Source organism: Macaca fascicularis, chromosome 8 (genome assembly GCF_037993035.2).
Source record: "Macaca fascicularis isolate 582-1 chromosome 8, T2T-MFA8v1.1".
In the NCBI taxonomy this organism is placed as follows: Eukaryota; Metazoa; Chordata; class Mammalia; order Primates; family Cercopithecidae; genus Macaca; species Macaca fascicularis.
Genome location: NC_088382.1, coordinates 129,882,493 through 129,894,817, shown reverse-complemented (window position 1 = coordinate 129,894,817; position 12,325 = coordinate 129,882,493). Strand labels below are relative to the sequence as shown.

At 35.3% G+C, this 12,325-nt stretch overlaps 1 protein-coding gene across 3 annotated transcripts in view; it reads right to left on the bottom strand.

Annotated features, from left to right (window-relative positions):
* Positions 1-12,325, bottom strand: part of COL14A1 (collagen type XIV alpha 1 chain) — a 245,527-nt gene that overhangs the window by 93,592 nt on the left and 139,610 nt on the right. For all 3 annotated transcript variants that reach the window (XM_005563999.5, XM_005563997.5, XM_005563998.5), the window contains exons 26-29: positions 10,464-10,603; positions 2,450-2,573; positions 2,107-2,250; positions 558-722 (exon numbers count right to left, since the gene is read on the bottom strand). In XM_005563999.5, the coding sequence (XP_005564056.2) occupies positions 558-722; positions 2,107-2,250; positions 2,450-2,573; positions 10,464-10,603 (573 nt within the window). The remainder of the gene's footprint in view (positions 1-557; positions 723-2,106; positions 2,251-2,449; positions 2,574-10,463; positions 10,604-12,325) is intronic.

Genomic DNA, 12,325 nt, shown 5'->3' with positions numbered 1-12,325 from the left:
TACTCTTTCCCAGTCCTGAGAACAGGAAACTAATATAATCTTTCCAGAAGCTGATTGTGGAGAGAATCCAAATCAGATGTGACTATGGATTTCTGTGGTTTCGTAAAGATTGAAATGTGCTAAGGTTCCTTATTACAACTAAAGGGTCACAGCTTCCTTCTCTCCTGGGTTCATTAAAATCAATGGTTATTACCTGAGAGCATGTATTGGGACACATCTCCCTCATAATGTGTTGCCCAGATGAGAATTCTTAATACATTTTACATCTTAACACATTCTTAATACATTGAAAATTATTTACTGCATCTGTTTAAGCACAGTTGCTTTTAAACATAGACTCTCATCTGATTAGGGAAGGTTTTTATCAATCTAAACTAAACAGAGGAGGGGAGGTTTACTTCCATATGCTCAAGGCCATAAAACTTAATGTCTATATAACAAGCAGCACTGGAAGTCAATATGCTTTTCTCAGATCAAGATGGGACTCATTATTTAACCAGTATCAAATATTTCAGCCGTTAAGCAACATAAGTAAGTGCAAATTCCAAAGAACTAACTTGCTGATGCGGTTTCGCAGACAAAAGTAATTAACTCGTCTTCGATTTTCTTAAAGGCGTCAAAGTCATCCACAAAGAAGACATGGCGTGCGCTGGGCTTACTGCCAATGCTAACCAACTCCGAGTAATCTGCATCGGCCACACCAATTGCAAAAATGCTATAGCCTGTGGCAGACAGAGAACAGATTTCTGATTACTTTAAATTGTACAAAACACAAATAATGTAATATAAGACACGTCCAACTGTTTAAAATATGTTTATTTAGGAAGTCCCATGGGGGTGGATAATCCATTCTTTACAGTTCATCAGAGTTCTGCATGTATATATTTCATTATGTGATAATGATTCCATCATCCCCTAAAGAGATTTTCCATTTTAAAGAAACCCAAGAAGACCAAGGCCCCAATGTGTGCTTGAGATGAAATAGTTTGCATTTGAGTAATATCTCTATGGTTGCATATTTTTAAAAGTTACTTTAACATTTATGGTATGAAATATACTTGAAACAGAGACACTGAGCTTATCTCAGTTTTTTTACAGAAGTAGAAACTGAGACATTGATAGGCCTAGCAACCTAAGGTGGGTCACCATTCAATGCTTGGCAAGTAAATAGAACTACTATTTGCCATAACTTATGTAATGTAATCTTCACAGCGGTCCTGTGAGAATCTCCATTTTACAGAATAAGAGGCTGAGGAATTTCTGTAATAAGGTTCCTTCCCTGTATACACACACACACACACACACACACACACACACACACACACACATATATATATATATTCAATCAATATATTTTCTTTTTAAAAAAAATTTACTTTAAGTTCTGGGATACATGTGCAGAACGTGCAGGTTTGTTACATAGGTGTACATGTGCCATGGTGGTTTACTGCACCTATCAACCTGTCATCTAGGTTTTAAGCCCTGCATGCATTAGGTATTTGTCCTAATGCTCTCCCTCCCTTGCCCCCCACCCCCGATAGGCCCCAGTGTGTGATGTTCCCCTCCCTGTATCCATGTGTTCTCATTGTTCAACTCCCACTTATAAGTGAGAACACATGGTGTTTGGTTTTCTGTTCCTGTTGTAGTTTTCTGAGGATGATGGTTTCCAGTTTCATCCATGTCCCTGCAAAGGACATGAACTCATTCTTTATCATGGCTGCAGAGTATTCCATGGTTTATATGTGCCACATTTTCTTTATCTAGTCTATCATTGATAGGCATTTGGGTATGATTAAGAGGCTGAGTTGTTTCTGTAATAAGGTTCTTTCCTTTGTCCTTTTCTTACAGTACTCAGTTGCTGGAGTTCCTTATAAAGGGCATCCTGGATGTAACAAAAGAGTTAGAGAAAATAACCTATTTTCTCTAACAAAACAGTACAATTACAGATTTGTATACCAGAAAGTATTTTAAAAATTACACTGTCTAGTTCATACGAAGAAATATTTTAAAACATTTAAGTAATGCTGATATAGCCTATACATTTGTATTTAGAAAATAACAATTCTAACATTACATTTGGTAGCCACTATTGTTTATGTATCTTACCATCTAATTGCATCTCCCTGGAGATTTTGTTCACATCATCTTGTGATCTTCCATCAGTTATAACCACAATAACCTTTGGGATGCCCCTTCTTGTACCTGACTCTGCTGTGAACAAGGAATCTCGAACATACTTAATTGCTTTTCCTGAAACAAAGAAAGGCAACAGTTTGATCTCACTCTCTCCCATTTTTGTTTTTCTGGGGAGGAAAGGGTGGGAACAAAGTTCCTAAATTAAGGAAAGAAAATCTTTTAAAAAAGTACTATGCCTTAAAACAAAAGGTCACTTCAGTAGTTACTAATAATGAATTACTTTGAGCCTTAGCTGGGCTTCTTTTGGTCATACCTGTTTTTGTATTTCCTCCTTTGTATGAAATGTGTTTAATTGCATCCAGAAGAGTCTCTTTGGTTTTGTAAGCATTTAGTTTAAATTCTGTTCTGGGGTCATCAGTGAACTGAACCATTGCAACCTGGAGAGAGAAGGTGTATTCATTTTTACACATATGTAGACTTCCACTGGGTCAGTAGTTTTAATTTCTTCATTATCTCATTACAAAATCTCCTTGGATTAAAATTTCTTTCATACAAGTTACATGCCAAATTTGAAGACAAATTAAATACGTCTTTTCTTCTTTAAAAATTTTATTTTAGATTCAGAGGGTACATTGTGCAGGTTTGTTACATGGGTAAATGGCATGTCAGTGAGATGTGGTATATAAATGAATCTGTCCCCCAGGTAGTAAGCATAGTACTCAATAGGTAGTTTTTCAACCTTCAGCCTCCTTCTTTTTTCCCCCTACTAGTAGCCCCTAGTGTCTATTGTTCCCATCTTTATGTCCACGTGTACTCAATGTTTATCTCCCACTTATAAGTGAGAGCATGCAGTATTTGGTTTCCTGTTTCTCTGTTAATTTGCACAAGATAATGGTTTCCAGCAGCACCTGTCTTGCTGCAAAGAACATGATTTTGTTCTTTTTTTATGGCTGCATAGTATTTCTTGCTGTATGTTCACCACATTTTCTTTATCCAGTCCACCACTGATGGGCATTCCATGTTTGTTATTGTGAATAGTGCTGCAATGAACACAGGAGTGCATGTGTCTCTAAGTACTTTCAGGAAGTAGTTTTCAAAAAATCTTTTCAAGCATGTAGGATTTTTGCCACCTCATTTGACAGTTTAAAAATGGCAGCGTAAGCTCGGTAACTTGACAAATGTCCGAGAATCAGAGTTAGACTCTTTACAAAGATTTCCTTTTGAAGCAAACCTATGAAGTAATTACTACTATTCTACTCACTCTACACTTGAGGAAACTGAGCTGCAAAAGACCAGTTACTTGCACATCACAAGAGTGGTCACTGGCAGAGTCAACAATTGAAGTTAGGTCTATTTTATATCAAAATGTATGTTCTTAACCACTACTATACAAAACTTTCTGGCTTCAGTTCTTACAACTTGCTTTTATTCCTGTGGAACTTTTGGACCATTTTTAATTAATTGTTTTTAATTTGTTTTTCAGAAGCATGATGTAAGAAGTAAAGATAGCATCTTTAGAGTGCTTTCTTTGTTTAAGTGAGCCTTAAGCTGCTACCAGTTTATCAGTCTACTGGACATGTCACCATTTTTATAAAGTCTCCTCCAATTCAAAGGAAATTTCCTTCTTTCTGACGTGCCTCAGCATGTTATCTAGTCTCCTCTTTTTTAATAACCTATTTTTATTTTTGTATTATACTTAAGTTCTAGGGTACACGTGCACAATGTGCAGGTTTGTTACATATGCCATGTGCCATGTTGGTGTGCCACACCCATTAACTTGTCATTTACATTAGGTATATTTCCTAATGCTATCCCTCCCCTTTACTCCCACCACACAGCCATAAAAAAGGATGAGTTCATGTCCTTTGTAGGGACATGGATGAAGCTGGAAATCATCATTCTGAGCAAACTATCGCAAGGACAGAAAACCAAACACCACATGTTCTCATTCTAGGTGGGAATCAAACAATGAGAACACTTGGACACAGGGTGGGGAACCTATTTTTATTTTCAATACTTTTGGGGTACAAGGGTATTTGGTTACATGGTTGAATTGTATAGTGGTGAGGTTTGAGATTTTAGTGCACCCATCACCCAAGTAGTGTACATTCTATCCAGTATGTAGTTTTTTATCCTTCACTCACCTTCCACCCTCCCCACTCTGAGTCTCTAAGTCCATCATACCACCCCGTGTTCCTTTGTGTAGCTATAGCTTAGCTCTCGCTTAAAAGTGAGAACACATGGTATTTGATTTTCCATTCCTGAATTACTTCACTTAGAATAATGGCCTCCATGCAAGCTGCTGCAAAGTACATTACTTTGTTCTTTTTTATGACTGAGTAGTATTCCATGGTGTGTGTGTGTGTGTGTGTGTGTGTGTGTATGTGTGTACATATTACATTTTCTTTACCTACTAATTGGATGACGGACACTGAAGTTGGTTCTATATCTTTGCATTTGTGAATTGTGCTAAAATAAACATATGTTTCCTGGTATCTTTTGACATAATGACTTCTTTTCCTTTGGGTAGACAGCCATTACTGGGATTGCTGGAACCAAAGGTAAATCTACTTTTAGTTCTTTAAGAAATCTCCATACTGTTTTCCACAGAGGTTGTACTAAATTACATGCCCACCAGCAGTGTATAAGTATTCCCTTTTCACCACATCCACACCAACATCTATTGTTTTTTGACTTATAATAATGGCCATTCTTACAGGGACAAGGTGGTATCTCATTGTGGTTTTAATCTGCATTTCCATGATGATTAGTGATGTTAAGCATTTTTTCATATGTTTGTGGGCCATTTGTATATCTTCTTTTGAGAAATGTTTATTCATGCCATTTTCCCTTTTTTTTTTTTTGATGAGATATTTGGTTTTTTTCTTGCTGATTTGTGTGAGTTTCCTATAGATTCTGGATATTAGTTCTTTGTCAGATGCATAGTTTGCAAACATTTTCTCCCATTCTTGGGTTTGCTGTTTACTCTGATGATTATTTCTTTACCTGTTCAGAAGGTTTTAGTTTAATTAGGTACCATTTATTTATTTTTGTTTTTGTTGAATTTGCTTTTGGAGTCTTAGTCATATATTCCTTGCCTAGACTAATGTCCAGAAGAGTTTTTCCCAGGTTATCTTCTAGAATTTTTATCATTTCAGGTCTTAGATTTACGACTTTGATCCATCTTGAGTTGATTTTTGTATAAGGTGAGAGGGTGGGATCCAGTTTCATTCTACATGTGGCTATCCAGTTTTCCCAGTGCCATTTATTAAATAGGGTGTCATTTCCCCAATTTACGTTTTTGAATGTTTTGTCCAAGATCAGTTGGTTGTATGTATTTGACTTTATTTCTGGGTTCTCTGCTCTGTTCCATTAGTTTATGTGCTTACTTTTGTAACAGTACCATGCTGTTTTGGTAACTATGGCCTTGTAGTGTACTTTGAAGTCAGGTAATGTGATGCCTCCAGATTTTTTTCTTTTTGGTTAGGAGTGCTTTGGCTATTTGGGCTCTTTTTGGGTTCCATATGAATTTCAGGATTGTTTTTTCTAATTCTGTGAAAAACAATGTTGGTATTTTTATAGGAATTGCATTGAATCTGTAGATTGCTTTGGGAAGCATGGTCATTTTCATAAGAATTCTTTCAATCCATGAACATGGGATGCTTCCATTTGTTTGTGTCATCTCTGATTTCTCTTAGTAGTGTTTTGTGATTCTCATTGAAGAGAATTTCCATCTCTTTAGTTAAGTACAATATATTCCTAGGTATGTCAATTTTTTTTTTTTTTTTTTTTTGCAGCTATTGTAAAAGCTATTGTGTTCTTGATTTGATCCTCAGGACTTATCTCTTATCTGAGAATTGATCGTTGGTGTATAGCAGTGCTACTGATTTGTATACATTGATTTGTAACCTAAGAGTTTACTGAATTTGTTTATCAAATCTAGGAGTCTTTTGGAGAAGTCTTTAAGTTCTCTAGGTATATGATCATATCATTGGCACACAGCAATAATTTAACTTTTTCTTTTCCAGTTTGGATGCCCTTTATTATTTTCTCTTGCCTGATTGCTCTGGCTAGGACTTCTAGTACTATCTTGAATAGAAGTGGTGAAAATGATTACCTTTGTCTTGTTCCTGTTCTCAGAAGGAATGCTATAAACTTTTTTCCATTCAGTATAATTTTGGCTGTGGGGTTGTTATATATGGCTTTTATTATTTTGAGGTATGTCCCTTCTCTTCCTAGTTTGTTGAAAGTATTTATCATAAAGGGATGCTGGATTTTATTGAATGTTTTCTGCATCTATGAGATGAACATATGGTTTTTGTTATTAATTCTGCTTATGTGATGTATTACATTTATTGACTTGTGCATGTTAAACCCTCTCTGTGTCCCTGGGATGATATTCACTTGATCGCAGCGTATTATCTTCTTGATGTGTTGCTGGATTTGTTTAGCTAGTATTTTGTTGATTATTTTTGCATCTATGTTCACCAGGGATACCGGCATATTTTCTTTTTCATTATGTCCTCTACTGGTTTTTGTATCAGGTAATACTGGCTTCACAGAATGACATAGGGAGAATTCCCCTTCTAATCTTTTAGAATATTAGGTTGGTGCAAAAGTAATTGTGGTTTGCACCAATCTAATAGTTTCCATAGAATTGGTATCAATTCTTCTTTGAATGTCTGGTAGAATTTATCTGTGAATCCATCTGGCCCTGGGCCTTTTTTTTTTTTTTGGGAAATGTTTTTAAATTACTGATGCAATCTCACTGCTTATTACTGGTCTGCTCGGGGCTTATTCTTGATTTAATCTAGGAGGGTTGCTGTTTTCCAGGAATTCATCCATTTCGTTCAGATTTTGTAGTTTCTATGTATAGAGGTGTTCGTAATAGTCTTGAATAATCTTTTGTATTTCTGTGGTGTTGGTTGTAATGTCTCTATTTTCATTTCTAATTGAGACTATTTGAATCTTCTCTCTTTTTTCTTGGTTAATCCAGCTAATGGTCTATCAATTTTATCTTTTCAAAGAATCAATTTTTTGTTTCATTGATCTTTTTTATTGCTTTTTGTTTCAATTTCATTTAGTTCTGCTCCGATTTTTGTTATTTCTTTTCTTCCGCTAGCGTTGGCTTTGGTTTGTTCTTGTTGAACCAGTTCCTTGAGGTGTGATATTAGGTTGCCAATTTGTGCTTTTTCCAACTTTTTTATGTGGGCATTGAGTGCTATTTATTTTCCTCTTAGAACTTCTTTTACTGTATGTCAGAGGTTTTGACAACTTGTGTAAGTATTATCTTTCATTCCAAAGAATTTTTTAATTTCCTTCTTAATTTTATTATTAACCCCAAAATCATTCAGGAGCAAATTGTTTAATTTCCATGTATTTGTATACTTTTGAGGATTCCTGTTGGAGCTGATTTCTAGTTTTATTCCCTTGTGATCTGAGAAGATGCCTGATATGACTTTGATTTTTAAAAATTTATTGAGACTTGTTTTGTGGCCTATCATGGTCCAGCTTGGAAAATATTCCATATGCTGATGTGAAGAATGTATATTCTGCAGTTCTTGTATAGAATGTTCTGTAAATACGTGTTAGGTCCATTTGTTCTAGAGTGTAGTTTGAGTCCATTGTTTCTTTGTTGACTCTCTGTCTTGACTATCTGTCTAGTGCTGCTAGTGGAGTGTTAAAATTTCCCACTATTATTGTGTTGTTGTCTTCTTAGGTCTCGTAGTAATTGTTTTCTGAATCTGGGAGCTCCAGAGTTAAGTGCATATAAATGTAGGATTGTAATATCTTCTTGTTGGATCAATCCTTTTATCATTATATAATGACTTTCTTTGTCTTTTTATTTTACTATTGTTGCTTTAAAGTCTGTTTTATCTGACATAATAATTGCTACTCCTGCTTGCTTTGGGTTTCCATTTGCGTGGAATATCTTCTTTTACCCCTTTACCTTGAGTTTACACAAATCCTTACATGTTAGGTGAGTCTCTTAAAGACAGCAGATATTTGGTTTATGATTTTGTATCCATTCTTCTAATCTGTATCTTTTAAGTGGAGTACTTAGGCTATTTACATTCAACATTGATATTGAGATGTGAGGTATGGTCCCAGTCACCATGTTGTTACCTAAGTACTTTGTTTTCTTCATTGTGTTATTGTTTTATAGTCCCAATGAGTTTTATGCTTTCAAGAGGTTACATTCTGATGTATATCAAACTTTTGTTTCCAAATTTAGAACTTTTTTTAGAATTTCTTATAGGGCTGGTCTGGTAGTGGCAAATTCTCTCACCATTTGTTTGCTTGAAAATGACTTTATTTTTCCTCCATTTATGAAACTTAGTTTTGCTGGATTCAGAATTCTTGGCTGACAGTTATTTTGTTTAAGGAGGCTAAAAATAGGACCCTAATCTTTTCTGTCTTGTATGCTTTCTGCAAAGTATCCATTATCCTCTTACGATACTTCTTGTGCCCAAATTTTCTTAGCCATTCTTTCACAATATATTCCAAATCCATTTGTTTCAGTGTACCTCATTGCTACCACCCTAGTCCAGGCCACCATGATCACTCTGCTGGACCATGAGAGCACCTTCCTGACTGGTCTATCTGCTTCCACTCTTATCCGTATTAGTAATTCACATGCCACAAAGCAGTTGAGGTAATCTTTTTTTCTGAAACACATCAGATCTTGGCTCTCCTTAAAACCTTCCAGTGACTTCCAGTTGCATTTATGATGATACTGAACTCCTTTGATGGTCCACAAGACTCAAGATGATCTGGCTTTTGCCTGCTTCTTCCACTTGTTCTATCCTCACACTCTCACCTACTATATTCTAGCCACAAGTTTTGGTGTATGAAGTTTCAAAACTCATTCTCATCTTGGGTCCTCTATACTTATCATTTTCTCTGTCTGGAAACTCCATTCTCAGATCTTCAAGTCTGCATCATTCACATCTCAGTTCAAAAGGCACCTCCTCAAAGAGGTTTGGTGACCATACAATTTAAAATAACTGTCACACACAATTTAGAGTAATCCCCTGACATCTTTAAATCACATCACTCTGTTTTCATAGCATACATCCCTACCTTGTGAATCTATTTGCTTGCCTGTTTATATCTGTCTCTGTCCCTTTTCTCTTGTTTTTTAACTTTTCTTTTAGGTTTAGGGGTACATGTGCAGGTTTGTTAGAGAGATAAATTGCAAGTCGTGGGATTTGATGCACAGATTATTTTATCATCCAGATATTCAGCATGTTACCTGACAGGTAGTTTTTCAATCCCCACTCTCCTCCTACCCTCCACCCACAAGTAGGCCCTGGTGTTTGTTCTTCCCTTCCTTGTGTCCATAAATACTTGATGTTTAGCTCCCACTTATAAATGGGAACATGCAGTATTTGGTTTTCTGTTTATGTATTAGTTTGCTTAGGATGCCTCTAGCTTCATCCATGTTGCTGCAAAGGACATGATCTCATTCTTTTCCATAGTTGCATAATATTCCATGATGTATATGTACCACATTTTCTTTATCCAGTCTACTATTGATGGGCATTTAGGTTGATATCATGTCTGCTATTGTGAATAGTGCTGCAATGAACATACTTGTGCATGCATGTGTCTTTATAGTAGAATGATTTATATTCCTTTGGGTATATATTCAACAGTGGGATTCCGGGTTTGGGAATTCTGTTTTAAGTTCTTTGAGAAACTGTCAAAGTGCTTTCTCCAATGGCTGAATTAATTTACATATCTGCCAACGATGTATAAGTGTTCCCTTTTCTCCACAATCTTGCCAGCATCTGTTGTATTTTGCCTTTTTAATAACAGCCATTCTGACCAGTATGTCTTCTGTCCTTACTTTTAAGAATACGAGCCCCACAAAATTAGAGACATTGATTGACATTCATTATGACAGTATAGTACATGGCCATAACAAATCCTTGATACATATTTGTTAAATGAATGAGTTAGTTTCATGTTCCACATGATCTATAGTAAGGTGTTCCTTTCAAGATTTTAAAGTCCTTAAGGGCAGGGAAAATATTGTGTGTATCATTAAAAGAGACATTCTACCCTAGTATATAATCCCCTGACATGGACTTTCTACCTTGTTTTAGTTTGCTGAACTCAGCACCTTTTAAGAGTAAGCATCCTCTGGAGCTTCACCAGGCATCAATAAACTGCTTCTAAACACATACCTGTCTATCTTTTCATTTAAGGTTGAGTCCAATCATGATAGTTCCTGACCTACAGTACCTGACAAGTAGCTGTAATAAGAGCTGGAGAAATAATTTCTAAATACATAGAATGAATGAATTATTTATTAGCCTTACTTGGGTTCCATCTGTGCCAATCTTGTTCAGGGCTCCAACAGTGCTATACAGAAAGCTGATGATCTTATTGAAATTGTCATCTCCAATGCTCCAGGATCCATCCACCATAAATACCAGGTCAGCCTTGGCCGCCTTACATACTGAAGACCAACAATGAATTTTGAGTCAGAGATAAGGGGAAAATTTAGTAGTTATTAAACCAGTAAGACAAATAATAGTTGCCCTCTGATAAGTGAAGCTCTTTTTCAAAGGGAAGATATAAACTTCTTAATGTTCATATTACAAACTCCTGTTCACTATGCTTCTTTGCTGTAATTACTCCTTTATATTCAAAGCCCCATTCTTATTCATGACTAAGAAGCTTCTATTATGCATGTGGAAACAGAAAGAAAAAAAGTGTCCACCAACCACAGCCCAAAAGAATGAAAATGAAAGACTAGGAAAAGATGGGACTAAGGGGATTCAGAGATCAAAGTATCAGCAAACACTGTCTAGTGCCAACTGATCGGAAAAAAGGACACGCTATCACTCTGTGCACCGTCCTTTTCTTATTGAATTAGCAAGTTAATGTCAGAGAGATTCAATCTCAGCAGAAAAGCATGTGCTAAAATGGAAACAGATTAATCTAATTATAATTTGATATTCATTTGGGCTGAGGCCCTAAACAAACAAATTCTAATCTTGGTTAAAAAAAAAAAATTCTGTCTCTGTCCTTCTATTGCCCACAGATACATGTCAAGAAACGTACACTAATGCTAGCCAAGGGAAAGTATTATCAGCAGGTATTACAGATATCAATAAAGCAATCAAACAAGCAAAAAGAATTAAACAAAGCAAACTATACCAATAAAAACCTACTCTACTGAGAACATTTTTTAAAAGTTCTATTATGTTATCATGTGCTGTTTCAGATTATCTATGCCTCTCCTCCTCTTCATTAGGGTTGATCATTGCAGTTGACTCTGTTTTATGATGAAGCAAACAATTTGCTCTTCAATAATCTGAATCTTTTAATCTTATGCCAATTGCACACAAATATTCTATGAGATAATGTGCCTTTCTCCTTGCTTTAAGGAAAACCTCACTTAGTTTTTATTTTATTAAGTACAACTTTATTGCCTTAAAGCTATTTATAATATAAAATAAACCATCTCCAAGTGAGCTAATACTCTAGGGGCAGTACAGATCTGGTGAGGTTGTTCTCATGAGTTCTGCGATTTATAAAATTTTACAAATTTGTGGTTTGAACTTAAAGCTGAAAGGAATAACAAGATCTGCTAATTATGAGTTTATAAACAGGTCCTCTGTTTCCATGGAAAGATAAAAGTGAAAATTACGTTTCACTTTCAAAATGAGAGCAAATTCTATTAAAAAATACACTCAAAACGAAAAATTTAGTTAGTAAATCAAAGAAAGAAAATATATCAACATGCAAGAAGGAATTACCTCTGGGGTAAAAAGTTGTGTTTTTAATGTTCTTCTTTTATGTTTTTTCTGTTTTAATATTTGTTTAATAAATATTTAGTATTAGTTTAATAATACAAATTTATTGGCTTTTAAATTAAATATACCCAGGACAAACAAAGCCTAAAATACACAGTGCATTCAAGTTGTAAAAGCACCATCTAAAACCATCACAATGAAAATCTCAGAACCAATGTTTCTACTTTGTCAATGCTTAATCCCACAGACCCTTCCAGATCACATAAATCTTCTATAAGAATTCATGAATGTTGATAGAATAATATCCATACTCAGCTATAAATAAAAATATTCTGACCTCAGAGCATTCTGTAATATCTGCATCAGAGGTGCCTAATTAGTAAATTTATCAATTAGGATTCTGTTTCCAGTTCCAATAA